The sequence below is a fragment of the Astyanax mexicanus genome, chromosome 8, assembly GCF_023375975.1.
Source record: "Astyanax mexicanus isolate ESR-SI-001 chromosome 8, AstMex3_surface, whole genome shotgun sequence".
Taxonomy (NCBI): domain Eukaryota; kingdom Metazoa; phylum Chordata; class Actinopteri; order Characiformes; family Acestrorhamphidae; genus Astyanax; species Astyanax mexicanus.
The window spans coordinates 3,234,786-3,256,427 of record NC_064415.1 but is presented as its reverse complement, the minus strand read 5'-3'; the positions used below and the strand labels follow the sequence as shown (position 1 = coordinate 3,256,427).

The following is a 21,642-nucleotide window of genomic DNA, read 5'->3' as shown; positions in this document are numbered from 1 at the left end:
AAGGAAGAGGTTTTTTTGCGGAGCGGTAACAGGACAAAAACACCTTAAGAATGATGTCTAAATGACTTTCCTCTAATCTAATATAATTTAACATGGTTTAAGGATATAAAATAATTTCTAAACAAACGAACTTTTTAATATTGAGCTTATGGCCCAAGTGCAAAAACACAAAATCATTTATCATTTAGATTATCTGCCTGAACACGAGCCCGAACCCGAGCTTGAACGCCAGCCTGACTCAGGCGCTGCATGAACTCGGGCCGGTCGAGAACACCGCTTTCCTCTCAGATTAGGCGGAAGAAAATGGTCTTTTTTTTAATGTAACAAATCACACTGTGATTTTTGTGATATTTCCCCAATTACAGCTCAGCTGCGCGTTTAAAGCTCAACGCATGAATTAATCGGTGCGCTGTGCGCCGCGCGTGCTCGCGGGGGATTTGACGCGTCTGTCAAGCAAGTTAATGGACCATTTTGGGGGCAGAGATTAAGAAGTACAGCAGGTACATCTCAGATTTGTAGTTTAATGCTCTACTAAATTACTGGCTTTAAAACTGGCTCATGATATGGTCGGTTCTGGCTGGATTTTTTCCTGCCTACAGGCTGCATTTGACGGAAAGCAGCTCCTCAGTCAGACAACAGTGTCAGCATACAAATCGTGTGCGTTTCCTACAGGACAAACCATTTAAAAGTGCAGATAAACTCATTAAAAAATCACACAGTGTCTGTCTGGCTTAAAATACTTTTAATAAGGTACAGCTTTTAAATTAATAAATCAACATTCATTAAAAATCCGTGAGAAGTTCTGTATGCTAAATGACAAGCTAAGCTAATAAGCTAATAACATTTAATAATAACAGAAAAATAGATATGAATTTGGAAAATAACCAACTAAAGTGAGCTCAAAATACAATAATAAATATAATCTAACGAATTTCAAAATATAAATTAGAAATATTGAACTTCAATATTAAATTCAACTTCAACTACAAAAAACGCAAGGACCGATAGAACATAACGAACAGAAAAAAATAAATTTGAAATTGGAAAAAAAGTTCAAAATGCTAAAAGAAATAAAACCTAACGAATTTCAGAATATAAAATCTAAATATTGCACTGCAGCAGTACAAAAGCCTAAGTGCTTAAACAAACAAACCAAAAAACAGCCTATCACAAATCATTTTTTGAGCCCGACCCAGCTGAGGAAAAGGTGGGAAATCTTTTTTTTTCGGCTGGGTCTTGGAAAACTTTGTGGTGAATTAAAGGGGCCGAGTTGCAATTTTTGTTTTACTTTAATCAGTTTTTAATCCGTCTTTTTAAAAACAAATATTCCAATATTGGCTGCCAATCAGTGCCCAATATTCTGAGCTCAAAAAACGCTATTCGGGCCAGCCCTACTAATCTAATATAATTTAACATGGTTTAAGAATATAAAATAATTTCTAAACAAACGAAATATTTAATATTGAGCTTATAGCCCAAGTTTTTTTTTCAGTCATGGAAAATTGGAAAAAATTGGAAAAAAGCCCGAGTTCATGCAGCGCCTGAGTCAGGCTGACGTTCAAGCTCGGGTTCTGGCTCGTGTTCATGATTAATTTGTTTTTTTTAAAAACTAATATTGGAATATTCGCTACCAATTACTGCCAAATATCCGGAGCTCAAAAAATGCTATTCGGGCCAGCCCTAATAATTATGGAGATACAGAAAAAAATATTGTGATAAAACTTCCATCACTCCCTTATTCTCTCACTAATAAAAACAAACCTTTAAGTGTGACACAAAGTGATTTGATTTATATCGTGATACATATCGATATCGACTGATATGGAAAACTATATCGTGATAAGATTTTTTCCCATATCGCCCAGCTCTAGTGGTGGGTCTCATCAGCAACAACGATGAGTCACACTACAGGAGCGAGGTGAGCCGCCTGGCCTCCTGGTGCAAACACAACAATCTCTCTCTGAACACAGAGAAGACCAAGGAGATTGTTGTGGACTTCAGGAGAACTCACACACTGCACACCCCTCTGTTCATCAACGGAACTGCTGTGGAGAGGGTGAGCAGCACCAAGTTCCTGGGTGTGCACGTCACAGAGGACCTCTCCTGGAGCACCAACTCAGCATCACTGGCCAGGAAGGCAAACCAGCGTCTCTACTTTCTCCGCAAGCTGAGAAGAGCTGGAGCCCCCACCCCCATCATGACCACCTTCTACAGAGGGGCCATCGAGAGCATACGGACCAGCTGTTTCACCGTGTGGTACGGGGCCTGCACAGCATCCTGCTGCAGGACCCTCCAGCGCATCGTGAGAGCAGCTGAGAAGATTGTTGGCACCTCTCTCCCCTCCCTTCAGGACTTGTACAGCTCCCGCCTCACACGGAAAGCCCTCCGTCTGGCAGGAGATCCCTCCCACCCACTACACAGCTTCTTCAGCCTGCTGCCATCAGGGAGGAGACTGCGGAGTCTCGGGGCGAGGACCAGCAGACTGCGAGACAGCCCCATCCATCAGGCTGTGAGGATGCTGAACTTTCTTCCTGCTCTACCCCCCATCCCAATCCTGCCCCCAGCACACACTCACTCAGCATCCTGACCCCCCCACTAATAAAGTACTGGTCCCTTCCAAACGGACTTGCACTACACAACACCTGCACTACTGATATACTTGCACTGTCAATACGCACTTTAATTCCACTTAATTAAACTGTGAACTTTAAGGACTTACGCACCCATTCCCTTTACCAGCCTTAAGCTATATACCATATACCGTATTTGCACTACTGTTATTTACTATTTTTACTGTCATTCCATCTCAATCACCATCAATATTGCACTATTGTCTTACGTATGTTTATTGTGTCTTGCTGTATTGAACATATAGTGTCTCCCACTCTTTTATATTATAATTATATATCTATTTTTTACTTATTTACTTATATTTATATATCTATTCCTCCCCCACACCACTGCACCTTGTTTTTTGTCTCATGTATGTCTATTTGTGTCCCTGCTGTATTGTACTCATAGTGTCTCCCATTCTCCTTTATTATATCTATTATCTGTACCTGCTGTAAAATTGGGAAGGAGAGTAACGTAATTTCAATTCTCTGTATGTCCTGTACATATGCAGTATTGACAATAAAACTACTTGACTTGACTTGACTTGATTAAGTTTCAAACAAATGAGAAGACCAACTACTGGTTAAAATATGATTGTCATTCAACAAAATAGAACCAATCAGCTTGCTGCTTTCGCTGTGACTGAAGGAGGGTCAGCATGTTGTTGGGGAAGCCTTCCTTCAATATGGAGATCTGCGCAAGCGCAGCAGCCAGAGAAAATCCTTTTTTGTGCATTTTTGAGTCAAACGCTAAAACTTTTAATTAGGTTTTTGTCAGATTTTATCAGCGATTTAAAATATGGTGTTAAAATGATAATCTGACGTTCAATTACACTGCAAAAAAACTAAATATTAGCACGTGAAATTACCTCATTTTAAAGCAATAAGTCTTTTTAAGTGTAAGATTGTTTTTATTATGTAGACTGATTGTATAAATACTGATCTTATTCAGTCTTACTTAGACTTGTATCCTTTATTTTAATTATTTTGAAATTAAAATAAGCACAAAAAGCCAATCAATCAATCAAGTCATTTTTTATTCTTGTGTACAAATTTAAATGTAACAAATATTGGATTTTTGCTTGATTTAAGTCTTATTTCCCTTATTTTGAGACTATTTTGAGAAATGTTATTAAGGAAAAATTGCTCAACCCATTGGCAGATTGATTTGCTTAATTTAAGCATTAACATCTTAATTTACATATCCTCTTGAGACCCGGCGTCCTCTTATGTGGACATTACATTTCTGCTTCTCTGCACCTGATCCTTTTTTTTTATTAAACGTTGAGCCTTTGGTCTGATATGGAGACACTGCCTGTACCATCTAGTGGTCACAAGACAACATTACACTCAGTGGATTGAAAACATGATGGCGGGAATCCCAGACAAAGGTTTCTACAGCCAGTTGAGACAGAAATATGGGCCAGGTAAAAATTCTCATCAGCTTTTATGTTTGAAACTAGTTGAATTACTTAATAAAGAAAGCTAAAATTATAGTTAAATGTCAAATAAACTACAATCCACATATGAGGACATTGTTTATGCATTGTTTTTTATACTTGTTAGGTCCTAATAAGCCGAAACAGCTAGGAGAAGTAAAAAAAACACACCAAACAAAAGTCTGGGTCTCAGGAGGATATATTTTGTCTAGTTTTTGCCAATGGATTTTTTGCAGTGTAGAGAATTTAGAGAATTTTTTTCATTCTTTTGGTGGAAGAATAAATATAACTGACCTGTAGTTTTGTAAAAATGGCCACTAAAGACAGTAAACTGACTCACAGTCTGTAAAGAATTTTGCTTTAGTCTGGTAATGGAGTAAAGGACAGCTGAAGGAAATCAATCAATCAACCTTTATTTTCACTCTGTAAATACATTGAGGGTAACCCTCATTTTCAATGTAAGATTTAACTAAGAAGAAAAAAAAATCGAAATAAAAGGATATGCAAACAGGCTAAAATGTAGAGCAATAAAACAAAGAGATAAATACGTAGAATAATTTAAGCACAGAAAAATAATAATAGCAATAAAACGTACAAAAAATAAAGGACTAAAATAACCACAATTATAAAAATGTAAATGATGGGACTAAAATAAATAATAATAATGAGTAAAAAAAAATATTTATATATTAAGAAAACATAAAAGGAAGAAAAAAATGAAATAAAATGAAATAAAAACTTATAGGTCAAAAGTAAAAGCAGTAACAAAACAAACAAAAAAAATAAATAAAATAAAAGGGCTAAAAGGTAAAATATAAAATTAGATATATAAAAAACACAAACTTATTAAATAAATAAAACAAGATAAAAGAAAAATCATGGATGCGATATAAGATGGCATGTGGCCGGAGAGCGAGTCAGTGTGTTTCACGTTGAGCTGCAAGTGAGGACCAGCCTACTTTTTGGTTCAGTCTGCAGTGGTGATTAGAGTAAGGATCACCAGAAATGAACCTTACAGCAGAATGATAGACTCCAGAGTGCAGAATGAAGCAGATAGAAAGCTCAGGTAAGTGTGAGTTTAGAAAATGGAAAGGTCACATTCACCACCACAGTTACTGAAGTCACTTACCAACATTTTACTCCATAATTCTATATAATACTTCACTCCAAACTCTGAACTCTGACAGAAAATACACTGTCTCTGTCCATCACCGGACTGAGTGAAACGCCCTCACGTTTATTTCTGGTCTGTAAGCAGGTTGTTGCCAGGAAACACATCAGTAAACTGAAGTGAATCTTACAGAGATTTTAGTTCAGAGGAGAAACACTGGATTTTAGGAGACGCCACTTCATCAATCCTCTGTTTTAGACAAGCAAAAATAACACACTCTGGATACACAGCGTGATCTGACTGCGCTAAAACACACAACACAACATTAGCGTGCAAAGGCAATTATACAATTTCAGAACAATAAATCTCATTTTACTCTGATAATAATGTTTGTCTTATTCAGCATTGTGTCAGTGTGAGATTATTTAGCTTATTTTAAGAATAATAAATAAATCTTATTTAGTCTTGAATAAGATTTATTCACCTTATTTTATGTAACTTGACTCAAAGTAAGCATAAAAAATCACCAGTCAGATTATTGTGGTTTTATGTCCAAATATAAGCCAAATATTACATATTAAATAAGTGTTTTGCTTGATTAAATACTTTCATTTTAGAACTTTGAGATTAACAAACAGCCACAGATTGAGTTATTCTGGTTCCTCTGTCCAAATTTAAGCCAAATAAGTTTTAATAATAATAATAATAATAAGTAATAAATATTTAATAGGTAATAAATGAGTGTTTTGCTTTATTTAAGTCTTACTTTATTCATTTTGAAACTTTGAGGTTGATCATATTTTAAGAAATCGTACTAAGACAAATTTGCTTACACTATTGGCAGTTTTTTTTTTTATAATATTGGCATATACAGTGAGTCCAAGAAGTATTTGATCCCTTGCTGATTTTCTTTGTTTGCCCACTAATAAAGACACTATCCTTCTGCACTTTTAATGGTAGATATATTCTAACATGGAGAGACAGAATATCAAGACAAAAATCCAGAATATAATTTTAAAGAATATATTTTAATTAATTTGTATTTCAATGAGGAAAATAAGTATTTGATCCCTCTTGCCAAACACACTCAATACTTAGTGGCAAAGCCTTTGTTTGCAAGCACAGCGGTGAGACATTTGTTGTAGTTAACCACAAGTTTAGCACACACACCAGGGGGAATTTTGGCCCACTCTTCTTTGCAGATCCTCTCTAAATCATGAAGGTTGGTGGGCTGTCGCTTGGCAACTCTGACCTTCAGCTCCCTCCATAGATTTTCGATCGGATTGAGGTCTGGCGACTGGCTGGGCCACTCCATGACCTTAATGTGATTTTTCTTGAGCCAATCCTTTGTTGCCTTTGCTGTATGTTTAGGGTCGTTATCATGTTGGAAGACCCAACCACGGCCCATTTTCAGATCCCTGGCAGAGGGGAGGAGGTTGTCCCTCAGGATTGTGCGGTACATGGCTCCATCCATCTTCCCAGTGATGCGGTGAGGTAGCCCTGTACCCTTGGCAGAGAAACACCCCCAAAACATTATGCTTCCACCTCCATGCTTGACGGTGGGCACAGTGTTCTTGGGGTCATAGGCAGCATTTTTCTTCATCCACACATGGCGGGTGGAGTTGAGGCCAAAAAGTTCAATTTTGGTCTCGTCTGACCACAAAACCTTCTCCCAATAACTTGGTTCATCTTTCAAATGATCATTGGCATACTTGGTCAACAATTCTGACTCTGAGGTCCTGTGACAGCTCTTTGGTTTTACCCATGTTGGAGACTTGAAATCTGTGTGATCTGTCTGATTCTGTGGACAGGTGTTTTTCACACAAGTGATTAGTGAGAACAGGTGGCTTCAGGTCAGGTAACAAGTTGATTGGGAGTGTCTAACTGGTCTGTAAAAGCCAGAACTGCTAATGAATACTAAGGGATCAAATACTTATTTCACTCCATGAAATACAAATCAATTAATATATATTCCTTAGATTTATTTTCTGGATTTTCTTTTTAATATTCTGTCTCTCCATGTAAGAATACATCTACCATTAAAAGTATAGAATGATCATGTCTTTATTAGTGGGCCAACGAAGAAAATCAGCAAGGGATCAAATACTTCTTGGACTCACTGTATATGCCTCAATCTTTTAGGAATAATGATCTTAATTAGTCTCACTAACTTATCACCAGGATTTAAGCATTTTAAACTTAAAATAAGCATAAAAAGATATTTTGCAGTCACAGATTGAGTTATTCTGTTTTTTTCTTGCTTGATTTAAGTCTCACTTTATTCATTTTTGCAGTGTAAACATTTTTGCTTTCTTAAGCATTGTGTAAGTGTTAGATTATTTTGCTTATTTTTGGGAACAATAAATAAATCTTAATCAGTCTTACTTAGAATTTTCAACTTATTTTAAGTAACTTGATTCAAAATAAGCACAAACAGTCGCAGATCGAGTTATTCGGGTTCTTATGTCCAAATTTAAGCCTTATAATAAGTATTAAATAAATGTTTTGCTTGATTAAAATCTTACTTCACTTATTTTGAAACGTTTAATCATTTTTAATAATACTGGAATATACATCTGAATTCACATATATTTTGTCTAGTGTTTGACAATGTATTTATTGCAGTGTAAATATTTAGCCTTCCTAAGCATTGTGCAAGTGCAAGATAATTTTTAGATAGATAGAGATATAAGAGTTTTTACAGAGATGAAGATCCTCTAGGATGACCTCATACGAGAGTTAACTCAGGTGAATGACCACCCTTCAATCTGACCCCGAGTACACACTCGCTCTGCACTGCACTGCACTGCGTGTGTGTGTGTGAGGATATTTAATGCATGTGTTGATGGCTGAATGAGTGGGTCACCGCTGCCTCGGGGTAAATCACAGCCCGACTCCAGTCCTGAATAAACCCTGGAATTAACCCCCGAGCTGCAGCACGGCCTAATGCCCAGAGCACCCTATACTATACTATACTCTACTATACTATACTATACTATACTGTACTCTACTGTACTCTACTGTACTCTACTCTATTAAACTCTACTGTACTGTACTCTACTATACTCTACTCTATTAAACTCTACTCTACTGTACTCTACTGTACTATACTCTACTGTACTCTACTGTACTCTACTGTACTCTACTGTACTCTACTCTATTAAACTCTACTCTACTGTACTCTACTGTACTCTACTATACTATACTGTACTCTACTGTACTCTACTCTATTAAACTCTACTCTACTGTACTCTACTCTACTATACTCTACTATACTGTACTCTACTGTACTCTACTGTACTCTACTGTACTCTACTATACTCTACTATACTCTACTGTACTCTACTGTACTCTACTGTACTCTACTGTACTGTACTCTACTATACTCTACTCTACTAAACTCTACTCTACTGTGCTCTACTATACTGTACTATACTGTACTCTACTGTACTGTACTCTACTGTACTCTACTCTATTAAACTCTACTCTACTGTACTCTACTATACTCTACTATACTCTCCTATACTGTACACTACTATACTGTACTCTACTATACTCTACTCTACTATACTCTACTCTTCTACACTGTACTCTTCTACACTGTACTCTTCTATACTGTACTCTACTATACTGTACTCTACTCTACTATACTCTACTCTACTCTATTAAACTCTACTCTACTGTACTCTACTCTACTGTACTCTACTCTACTCTATTAAACTCTACTCTACTGTACTCTACTATACTGTACACTACTATACTGTACTCTACTGTACTCTACTACACTGTACTCCTCTATACTGTACTCTACTATACTGTACTATACTGTACTCTACGATACTCTACTATACTGTACTCTACTATACTGTACTCTACTATACTGTACTCTAGTATACTATACTCTACTATACTCTACTATGCTCTACTCTTCTATACTGTACTCTACTCTATTAAACTCTACTCTACTGTACTATACTCTACTATACTCTGCTATACTGTACTCTACTCTACTCTACTCTACTGTACTCTACTCTACTGTACTCTACTCTAGTACTCTACTCTACTATACTATACTCTTCTATACTGTATTCTACTATGCTCTACTATACTCTACTATACTGTACTATACTGTACTATACTATACTGTACTCTACTATACTCTACTATACTATACACACTCCACCACAGCCCTCAACATGTGATCTATAACTTCATATCTTATATAAAAAACAAGTATAAATACGCTTACAGTAATTAACCCCAAGTTATTACCCAAGCAATTACCCAGTTATTGCTTCATTTAACCAAAGCAATTGGGACAGATTCTAGCACTTAATCCAGACTACATGTGTGTGGTTAAACAGGATTATTTATTTCATTAATATGAACACCTTCTATGTAGTTTACAAATAAAAAAAATGAAGTAATGTATGAAATAAAAATCTAAATTGAGAATCACTCTCAATCAATCTCACTTGACCCAGCTCTCTACCTTTTAGATCTATGCCAGTTATTCATTCATTCATTTGCTCCTCAGCTAAAATTCATTTGAGTTTAAATACTTTGCATTAATTAAGGCATTTAATTTTAAGTCATTTAGAATAATTAATAAGATCTTTTTATAATTGCATGACTGCACTTTTTATCCTACAGTTCTACTCTGGACTGTTCTGTATTTGTTTAAATACTATACTATACTATACTGTATACTATACTATTGGATTAAACCCAGGTTTGAACCTAAGCTTTTATATATGATGTTGATTCAGGTTTTATATATATATATATATATATATATATATATATATATATATATATATATATATATATATAAAACAACAGTGCAGCTTTGTGTTGCAGGCCTGCTGATCTGAACGCCCCTGAGATCAGAGCGTGAGGAGAGAATAAGGAGTGAATTATCTGATCTGCTGGGGCTCTGTAGAGGCTCTGTGTGGGCTGAACTTCATGACACCAGTCTCAGCCCCTTTGATTAGCAATTGAAAGTGAGACAAAAGCAGATTCACGCTCACGCCGCCTCCGATTTCACCCTCTCTACAGATCCGCGGGGCTTCTGCTCCGCCGGTGCTGGCGGGTCGGGGGTCGGGGGTCGGGGGTGTGTTTGGATCTCTGGAAGAATGTGATGTCAGTATGGATGAGCTCAGACTGACAGAGCGGAGCTGTAATGGGTGTAATCACTGCGGCCGGACCAGGGCTTTTATTTCACCTGCCGGTTATAATGTAATGGAGAGAGCGGAGCTCTGCAGCTAGCGGTGATTAGCGGTGATTAGCGGCGCATGTTCAGATATTTGTGGCTTCCTTTTAGAAGGAAAACATCACAACAAACTATACAATATTAAAAGAAACCGGGCTGATTTTACTAATTGATTAATTGACCTGAGCTTCCAATTAACAAGAACTGTTCACACACAAGTTCAATATTATTTATGGTATGATTTAATAATACTATACTGTTGAGATTAGGGCTAGGGCTATGGAAATTTTATACCAAAAAGGTACAGATTGAAAAATGTCTCGTTACTACAGAATACACACACACATATATATATATATATATATATATATATATATATATATATATATATATATATATATATATATATATATATATATACACTCTAAAAAACAGAGGTACGATATGAGTACTTTTTTGTACTCAAAGGTACACTCTTCATAATTGTACCCTCAAAGGTACAATATTGGTCTTTACAGGGTCAATTTTGTTCCCTCTGAAGTACAAAGTAATTTCTACCAGCAATAAGTACAAATTTGTACCATTTAAGCAGACAAAAGGTACATTCAGTATTCTGTACCACTGTACTAATAAACAATATATATTTTAATTGCAAATTTTTCATTTGAAAGCCAGACAATTTTCGATCCTCAAGTTTTTGAGCCATATTCAGTTGATGATAATGTTTATAATCTTTATAATCTTTACTGGCACAAAAACCATGGGTACAAAAAAGGACTTTCACTGAAAGGTACTTTTTTGTACCTCGATATAAGGTACAGCCCCAGCGACAAGCTTTGTACCCTTTTAAGTACAAATCTGTACTTACTTTTCTTAGTGTATATATATATATATATATATATATACATACATATATACATACATACATATACATATACAGTATATATACATACATATATACATACATACATACATATATACATATATACATACATTATCAACACTAACATAAATGCTCATTATTCATTTTCGATGCAACACATTTCAGAAAGTTGGAGTCTCTCATGGTGACACTATGAGAATGAGATTATTTATGTTGGCTGAATAGTTTTTGATTTTTGTTTTTTATTTTGTTACAATTGAGAAAAAAGGTATTGAAAAAAGTATTAATCCCGAATCATATCGGCATCATATCGGTATTGAACATTTCAAAATGATACCCAGCCATAATCATGACAAAGGTAATAATTATGTTATTGACTTATTGTACACTATATGAGCCTGGTTTAAATCAATTTATCTGACCGGTACCACTTTAAAATAAGACTACCTTTACAAAGGGTTTATAAATGGTTTAGCTTATTAATTTTTACTAATTAGGTTGTAAATGGCTTAAAAATCATTAATAATCAGTTATAACACATACGCAGAAATGTATGTAGACCTGCTGTTTGCCAAATAGTAAACCCACAGCCACATAACTGATTATTAATGATTTTTAAGGCATTTACAACCTAATTAGTAACCATTAATAAACGAATTGTAAACCATTTATGAACCCTTTATAAAGGTAGTCTTATTTTAAAGTGGTACCATCTGACCTTAATATTGACCGTAGTGTTTCTTTGCCTGTTTTTTTTATGTAAGAATAAATATCACCAATGCCAAAGCCAGTCACGCAATGATCAATAACATCAATAATAGTGCCTTCATACACACAGAGCAGACTGCAACAGGTATAGATGTGATGCTGGAGGCTTACAGATGTTTAAACAAACAATAAAAAAAATATTAAGAATTAAAATCGGCTAAACACGTTTTAGCCAATCTAAATTGCTAATGATGCAATGTATGCATTATGCACTACTGTTTGTAGAAGCAGTCTGCATTTGAGGCAACATCTTTGGGGCTGCATTGGCTGCATTTGGGGCTGTATTGGGTGCCTTTTTTTGGGAATTCATTGGCTCCATTTGGGGTTGCATTGGCTGACTTTTTGGGGAATTCACTGGCTGCATATGGAGCTGCATTGGCTGTATTTGGGGCTGCATTGGCTGTATATGGAGCTGCATTGGCTGCATTTGGGGTCGCATTGACTTGCATTTGGAGCTGCATTTGCTGTATTTGGGGCTGCATTGGCTGCATATGGAGCTGCGTTGACTGTATTTGGGGCTGCATTGGCTGCATATGGAGATGCATTGGCTGTATTTGGGGCTGCATTGGCTGCATATGGAGCTGCATTGGCTGTATTTAGGTCTGCATTGGCTGTATTTGGGGCTGCATTGGCTGTATTTGGGGAATTCATTGGCTGCATTTGGGGCTGCATTAGCTGACATTTTGGGGAATTCATTGGCTGCATTTGGGGCTGCATTAGCTGACTTTTTGGAAAATTCATTGGCTGCATTTGGGGCTGCATTAGCTGACATTTTGGGGAATCCATTGGCTCCATTTGGGGTTGCATTGGCTGACTTTTTGGGGAATTCACTAGCTGCATATGGAGCTGCATTGGCTGTATTTGGGGCTGCATTGGCTGTATATGGAGCTGCATTGGCTGTATTTGGGGCCGCATTGACTTGCATTTGGAGCTGCATTTGCTGTATTTGGGGCTGCATTGGCTGCATATGGAGCTGCGTTGACTGTATTTGGGGCTGCATTGGCTGTATTCGGGGCTGCATTGGCTGTTTTTGGGGCTGCATTGACTGTATTCGGGGCTGCATTGGCTGTATTTTGGTTTGCATTGGCTGCATATGGAGCTGCATTGGCTGTATTTGGGGCTGCATTGGCTGCATATGGAGCTGCATTGGCTGTATTTAGGTCTGCATTGGCTGTATTTGGGGCAGCATTGGCTGTATTTGGGGAATTCATTGGCTGCATTTGGGGCTGCATTAGCTGACATTTTGGGGAATTCATTGGCTGCATTTGGGGCTGCATTAGCTGACTTTTTGGAAAATTCATTGGCTGCATTTGGGGCTGCATTAGCTGACATTTTGGGGAATTCATTGGCTCCATTTGGGGCTGCATTAGCTGACATTTTGGAAAATTCATTGGCTGCATTTGGGGCTGCATTAGCTGACATTTTGGGGAATTCATTGGCTCCATTTGGGGCTGCATTAGCTGACATTTTGGGGAATTTATTGGCTGCATTTGGGTTGCATTGGCTGACTTTTTGGGGAATTCATTGGCTGCATTTGGGTTGCATTGGCTGACTATTTGGGGAATTCATTGGCTGCATTTGGGGTTGCATTGGGTGCCTTTTTGGGGAATTCACTGGCTGCACATGGAGCTACATTAGCTGACTTTTTGGGGAATTCATTGGCTGCATTTGGGGTTGCATTGGGTGCCTTTTTGGGGAATTCACTGGCTGCACATGGAGCTACATTAGCTGACTTTTTGGGGAATTCATTGGCTGCATATGGAGCTGCATTGGCTGCATATAGAGCTGCATTGGCTGTATATGGAGCTGCATTGGCTGTATATTGAGCTGCATTGGCTGTATATTGAGCTGCATTGGCTGTATATGGAGCTGCATTGGCTGCATATGGAGCTGCATTGGCTGCATATTGAGCTGCATTGGCCGCATATGGAGCTGCATTGGCTGTAATTAAGTCTGCATTGCCTGCTTTGGGGGCTATATTTTTTGGGGCTGCATTGGCTGCATTTAGGGTTGCATTAGGTACATTTGGGGCGGTATTGGCTGCATATGGGGCTACATTGGTTGCATTTTTGGGGAATGTTTTTTCATTATTTTTTATTCCCCCTACAACTGTAAACTTTAAAGAACAGTATGCACTTGTTTCATTTCACCAGCCTTAAGCTTCTATATCTCTATATTTGCACTACTGTTTACACGGGTTCTGTTTGTACTTATACTGCATTCCCTTTTTAACACCTCATCACTACTGCACTATTGTCTTGTGTCTTTTGTCTCACGTATGTCTATATCTGTGACCTTGTTGTATTGTACATTTAGTGTCTCCCATTCTTTTAGATTTATATTTTTATATTGCTGTGCTTGTAATTTTTGGGAAGGAGAGTAGCGTAACTGTATGTCCTGTACATATGCAGTATTTACAATAAAACTACTACACCTGACTGTATGTATGCACTGCTGTTATGTGGAGGAGGCTGAGCTGTATGGAAGTGAGGAGGATGCTTGCTGGTGAATTTGAATGCATGGTGCATGATGTGACTTGCATTTGGAGCTGCATTTGCTGTATTTGGGGCTGCATTGGCTGCATATGGAGCTGCGTTGACTGTATTTGGGGCTGCATTGGCTGTATTCGGGGCTGCATTGGCTGTTTTTGGGGCTGCATTGACTGTATTCGGGGCTGCATTGGCTGTATTCGGGGCTGCATTGGCTGTTTTTGGGGCTGCATTGACTGTATTCGGGGCTGCATTGGCTGTATTCGGGGCTGCATTGGCTGTATTCGGGGCTGCATTGGCTGTTTTTGGGGCTGCATTGACTGTATTCGGGGCTGCATTGGCTGTATTTTGGTCTGCATTGGCTGCATATGGAGCTGCATTGGCTGTATTTGGGGCTGCGTTGGCTGCATATGGAGCTGCATTGGCTGTATTTAGGTCTGCATTGGCTGTATTTGGGGCTGCATTGGCTGTATTTGGGGAATTCATTGGCTGCATTTGGGGCTGCATTAGCTGACATTTTGGGGAATTCATTGGCTGCATTTGGGGCTGCATTAGCTGACTTTTTGGAAAATTCATTGGCTGCATTTGGGGCTGCATTAGCTGACACACTGAGCTGTATGGAAGTGAGGAGGATGCTTGCTGGTGAATTTGAATGCATGGTGCATGATGTGAAGCTGACGGTCAGGCAGTTATATAGGAGGGGGACAGTTAAACACCATCAGAGATAAACAGACCTGCCAGCCCTCTCTCTCTCCCTCTCTCTATCTTTCTCTCTCTCTTTTCCATTTCTAGAAACAGCTATTTCCATTTCTTTTCCCCCCTTCACTTCATTAATAATCATTCTGAGCACTGCAGCTCTTCCTTATCAATCACACTCTTAAAATAAAGGTGCTACAACTCATTACGATCTTCAGGGAACTGGTGGGATTGATGCAATATATGGACAAATTTACAATAGGGGTGTGCCATTTCATATCATACACAATATTACTGTCAACATTTTTGAATATGGTGAACGATATTATATCCTGAAATATGGTGCCATATCACCATATCACCCCTAATTATCACATCATCACAACTCACACTGTTCTCATTTCCCATTATATATCTACCTAGAGACTATAGATTATATCTGTCCAGTATCATTTATCATTTATTACTTTAATCCTGGATATATGCAGATATATGGAGAGAATTATTATTATTAGTATCATGATATTCTGGATCATTGACTTCTGTTACAAATCTGATAAAATTCTTGTCTTTTTTTATATCTCAGTTAGTGGCGTGTAATATATATGCAATAATACATTTTTAGGTTAGTTTTGTTGCAGTAGTGTATTTTTACTTATTTATTTTTTTTATTCAGTGTTTTGTCATCTTGCCACAAAAAAATATGGTGATATTATTTTAGGACCATGTTGTCCACCTTTAATTCACAGTTTACATTTCACTGTCTTATGCAGTACAGGCATTAACTACATTAACTACCAGAAAATAAAGTATTTCTACCAGAAAATAAAGTATTTCTACCAGAAAACAAAGTATTTCAACCAGTAACAGTACATGAAGCGTTCTTGCCTCTTTCATTGTTTTCCCCTCCCACAGTATTGAAATCACACTACATCACATCTGTTGTTTTACAGAGGGAGCTAATAGTGTACTGTACTCTCTCTCTCTGACTCTGGCTGCTGATGGAGAAGCAGAATGATCTACTGTACTCTCTCTCTCTCTCTCTCTCTCTCTCTCTGTCTCTGTCTCTCTCTCTGTCTCTCTCTCTGTCTCTCTCTCTGTCTCTCTCTCTGTCTCTCTCTCTGTCTCTCTCTCTGTCTCTCTCTCTGTCTCTCTCTCTGTCTCTCTCTCTCTCTGACTCCGGCTGCTGAAGGAGAAGCTGCATGATCTACTGTAAGATTGCAGGAGTTCTCCGAATGCTGTTAAACAAGCATTTCCACACTAATCCATCTGTAGCTCCTGAGTGAAAAGCAGAAGTTCTGAATACGAAATTCATCAACATCATACCCAGAGACCTCCATCACAACTGCACATCTGCCTCAGTTCACTCCTGATGGTATGCTAATGAGGGTGAGCACGCTGGTGTGGAGCTGGATGGTGGTAATGATGGTGAACGCGTGGGTGATCGCTGCATACAGATCGTTTAGTTTACTGCCAACAGTATAGGACCCCTCGGACCTACTGTACTCTCTCTCGGACTCTGGTTGCTGATGGAGAAGCAGCATGACGTACTGTACTCTCTCTCTGACATGATTTATTTCTGACGTGATCCTCACAGTAGAGATTTCTATTTTAAGGCTTTCACAGCGAGTCTGGTTTTAACATATGAAAAACAGGCACGTCAGAATTTGAAAATGAACGCATGTAAATGAATGGCGTCTTTCACATCCAGTCCGGCCAGGACCTTTACACGGACACGTGAATCCATCGTAGCACGCACTTCACGCCTGTACCTGCGTGCCCAAATTTCGGATAACTCAGCGCTTTTGCGGGCGCTTACCGCATGGGCTGTGCACGACTACAAAGAGGTTTTATTTAGGTTCAGATTAAAATTATAAACTAAACACATACTTTGCGGCGGGGTGGTGTTCTTGGAGATGGGAGAACAGGTTTGACGTATGTCCACCTTTAGCTGTGACTTTACGGCCACATTGATTATAAATCGGATAACCATCCTCGGGTGCGTTCGGCGGGTCTCTGAAATAGTCCCACACTGCTGATTTTAGTTTAGCCTTTTTTTAGGCGGACGGAGATTTGTTTATTCTGATGCATGTTCTGCCGTTCTCACCGCTGTGTGCTGAGGAGCTGAAGCGGAGCAGAGTTGCCCATGCGCGGGTGAGTTTCTCCGCTGGCTTGCGTTTTACCGGTAATAAGCAAACACACACGGTATGATAACCGTGCATTTTAATACCATGGTATACCGTGAAACCGGTTACCGCTGCAACCCTACTTGAGTTACACAATCTTAACAGTAAAGTAAAAGTGGAAGAATATTGAACTGATTCAGAGATTAACAATTTCTAAAGTGTAGAACAGAACAGAACAGATTCTACATTTTAAAACAATGCAAAAATATATAAAATATAAAATAAAAATACAATTATAATATATAAATAAATAAATAATAATAATAATAAAAGCATAATATAATTAATAAGTGTAGGTAATGAGACAAATTAACCAAAATTGTTTGTGTGTGTGTTCTCTCTCTGACTCTGGTTGCTGATGGAGAAGCAGCATGACCTACTGTACTCTCTCTCTCTCTCTCTCTCTCTCTCTCTCAGACTCCGGCTGCTGATGGAGGAACAGCAGCATGACCTACTGTACTCTCTCTCTCTCTCTCTCTCTCTCTCAGACTCCGGATGCTGATGGTAAAAAAGCACGACCTACTGTACTCTCTCTCTCTCTCTCTCTCTCTCAGACTCCGGCTGCTGATGGAGAAGCAGCATGACCTACTGTACACTCTCTCTCTCTCTCTCTCTCTCTCTCTCAGACTCCGGATGCTGATGGAGGAACAGCAGCATGACCTACTGTACTCTCTCTCTCTCTCTCTCTCTCTCTCTCTCAGACTCCGGATGCTGATGGTAAAAAAGCACAACCTACTGTACTCTCTCTCTCTCTCTCAGACTCCGGCTGCTGATGGAGGAACAGCAGCACGACCTACTGTACTCTCTGTTACGACCCCTCTGTTACGTCTCTCATTCTCTCTCTCTCTCTCAGACTCCGGCTGCTGATGGAGAAACAGCATGACCTACTGTACTCTCTCTCTCATTCTCTCTCTCTCTCTCTCTCTCTCTCTCAGACTCCGGCTGCTGATGGAGAAGCATCTTTTTTTTTTAAATGAAAGCATCATAACAGCATTGTAAAGCTGTGGGGGAAAGCTGTACTCACACCATCCGATGAAGAGGAAGACCCATTTGCGGAGCTTGTCTGTGGAGTAGGTCATCACGATGGCCGTGTGCAGATAACATCCCTCCACAAACATCCAGAAAAAATTTGTCACCACGAAGTAATTGTAGATGGTCGTTATGAGGCGACACCAGGGCTACAAAAGAAGAGAAGAGAGGAGGATCAGCCATTAAAACCCCAGGTTAGACTTAAATATAATATATGTATAAACACATATATATTTACAGCTCTGGAACAAAATCGGAGAGCCATCAAACCAAGCTGAACTGCTTGATTTTTGGACCAGGTGTAAAGCTATCCAGTTATCCAAAAGCAGTGTGTAAGACTGGTGGAGGAGAACAATGAGTTCTTTCATTGCTCCCTGCCAAGTATGCCGCATAAATATAAAAGTAGAAAATAGGGGTGGGCAATATTATATCGTATACAATATATCGTGACACAGAAATATCATGATATTAAAAATCCATATTGTGATAATAGGGCTGTTCTGTCTTAAAAGTAGTCCATTATTTACTGTGAAGTTTTAAGTGTATTTATTGTATAATTGTTTTAGTTTAGAGTTTTTGTTTGCAGTTTGCAATATTGCAATATTTTTGCTGCATTATATTATTTTATACTTTATTTTTTTTTTGCCACACTATAATTATACTGTTATACTATTATACTATATTCCTGAAATTTTTCCTATATTGCCAAGTATATCTTTATCGCATAAATACCCTGAAATATTGTGATATTATTTTAGAGCCATATCGCCCATCCCTAGTAGAAAATATACAATAAAGAAAGAAATTAAGTAAATATAAATATTAAACTGGTGTTAAATTTACATCCAGGATGGAAATATATACGTGAAAACAGTAATGTGCTATGGATATTATTTACAAGTAAGTACACGTTATCTTCAGCAGTGGAATATGAAAAAAAGTGTATATATGCAAAAAGTTCACTAGTGCAATTATAACATTTTTGCAGTAAAGTGAACACAGGCCTCTGAGAAATGTCTTTGAAATGTAAACGTATAGAGAGTTAAGGTGCATGGTTATTTCTGAGGTAGGTTTAAGAGTCTTAAGAGCATACGGAGAAACAAGTCATAAGCATGTGCTGAAATATATTCTTTATGAACAGAATACGAGTTATTTCAGCTCTCGGCGCTCCGTGTGTGAGGACACGGTGAGAAATGCGTCTGATGTGGTCGTAATAAGCCTCACGCTGCATGTTATTGTTTTAGAAATTGTATTTTCTTGGCTGGAAAACAACGTTTTGGTGGAAATAACTTCTTATTAGGTTGGTTATCTGTGCGGCACAGTTGTTGACGTGTCTTGTTTCACTGCAGCTTTTAAAGGGCCGTGTCTCGCGGTCTAACGTCATGCTGGTGGTCCTGTGAGCAGTGTGTGATTACCTGCAGCCTCAACTCATCAAATTTTCATTTCAGACCATTTTAAAGCCACGTTTCTGCCCTGCCCTGTGCATCACAACAGCCTGGAGAAACTCTACCATACAGAGGTTACGAGGCGGGAGGGTCTCGTCCTGCTGCTGAAGTTTAGCAGGACGTATCGGTCATGCAGAAATGACCATATCACGCTGTTGGTGACGGTGTATAGTGCACCCCTACTGCACAACCTGCAGAACTGTAATAAGCCTGTATAATAACTCATAAGTACTTACAGCGACATTTATAACACATTATAAACTACAAACATAAGCGTTTATAAAGAAAGGTCTTGTAATGCCTTATAATATCTGTTCATAAGAACATTGAACAATGTGTTTAGTAATGCACTATAACACATATTTGGTATATTTTGGTATAATGCATTATAATATGCAGCTGTGATTTCTCAAATTAAGCTTTTATATAAGTGCATAACACATTATAAAGCCTTATATACAGTACAGTCATTACTGACTTTAAGTGGTGAGTTTTCATATGCTTTTTAAACATGTAAAATGTAGAAATTTTATTATGCCTCACTTAACAGTAATGACTGTATATAAGGCTTTATAATGTGTTATGCACTTACATAAAAGCTTAATTTGAGAAATAATAGCTGCATATTATAATGCATTATACCAAAATATACAAAATCTCTGGTATAGTGCATTTCCAAAATTTCAATAAAGTATCTATCTATCTATCTATTACAAGCACTTTCTTCATAAACCCTTTACTTGTAGTTTATAATGTGTTATGAATATCTCTGTAAGTACTTATGAGTTATTATACAGGCTTATTACAGTCATTATAAGGTATTACGCATGTCATATTATATGTCATAATGTATTATTAATACAGGGTTCATAGGAAGTGGTACCCTATTTGTTATAATTTTTTTTTATTCTGTTACAACCTGCTGCCAACATTAGTAATTTAGTTAGATTGTCGCTAAAGTTATGTTAGGTAGCTCTCGGCTAATGTTAGCCAGTTCTTCGCTAACCTTACTTCTTTCCCTGGTAATGAAGCTTACTCGCCGCTGAGATGAGTATGTTAGCTAGCTCGCCGCTAATGTTAGCTCTGCTAGCCTTAGTTCTCTCATGGTAATGTTAGCTAGTTTACCGCTAATGTTAGCTAGCTCCCTGCTAGCCTTAGGTCTCTTCCCAGTTATGTAAGCTAACTCTCCTTTGACATTAGTATGTTAGCTAGCTCGACGCTAATGTTAGCTCTGCTAGCCTTAGTTCTCTCATGGTAATGTTATCTAGCTCCCTGCTAGTCTTAGGTCTCTTCCCGGTTATGTAAGCTAACTCTCCTTTGACATAAGTTTGTTAGCTAGCTCGACGCTAATGTTAGCTCTGCTAGCCTTAGTTCTCTCATGGTAATGTTAGCTAGTTTACCGCTAATGTTAGCTAGCTCCCTGCTAGCCTTAGGTCTCTTCCCGGTTATGTAAGCTAACTCTCCTTTGACATAAGTTTGTTAGCTAGCTCGACGCTAATGTTAGCTCTGCTAGCCTTAGTTCTCTCATGGTAATGCTATCTAGCTCCCTGCTAGTCTTAGGTCTCTTCCCGGTAATGTTAGCTAACTCGCCGCTGACAGTAGTATGTTCTTTTCCACCGGCATTAAATGCACCGTCTGAAAATTCAATACCTACAGCAAATTTACAGTGAATTTAACCTTTCTGTTTTGTTACGTAAAAGTATTTTTTCAGTATAAAATGTCTTCTTCTTGCCTTAATCAATGTAATCAACATATAATATGAAAATTGTTCA

At 38.1% G+C, this 21,642-nt stretch overlaps 1 protein-coding gene across 2 annotated transcripts in view; it reads right to left on the bottom strand.

Moving 5' to 3' along the window:
• The window catches only part of LOC107197140 (corticotropin-releasing factor receptor 2), a 240,909-nt gene that overhangs the window by 46,619 nt on the left and 172,648 nt on the right, over positions 1-21,642 (bottom strand). For both annotated transcript variants that reach the window (XM_022686204.2, XM_022686202.2), the window contains one exon: positions 18,421-18,574. In XM_022686204.2, the coding sequence (XP_022541925.1) occupies positions 18,421-18,574 (154 nt within the window). The remainder of the gene's footprint in view (positions 1-18,420; positions 18,575-21,642) is intronic.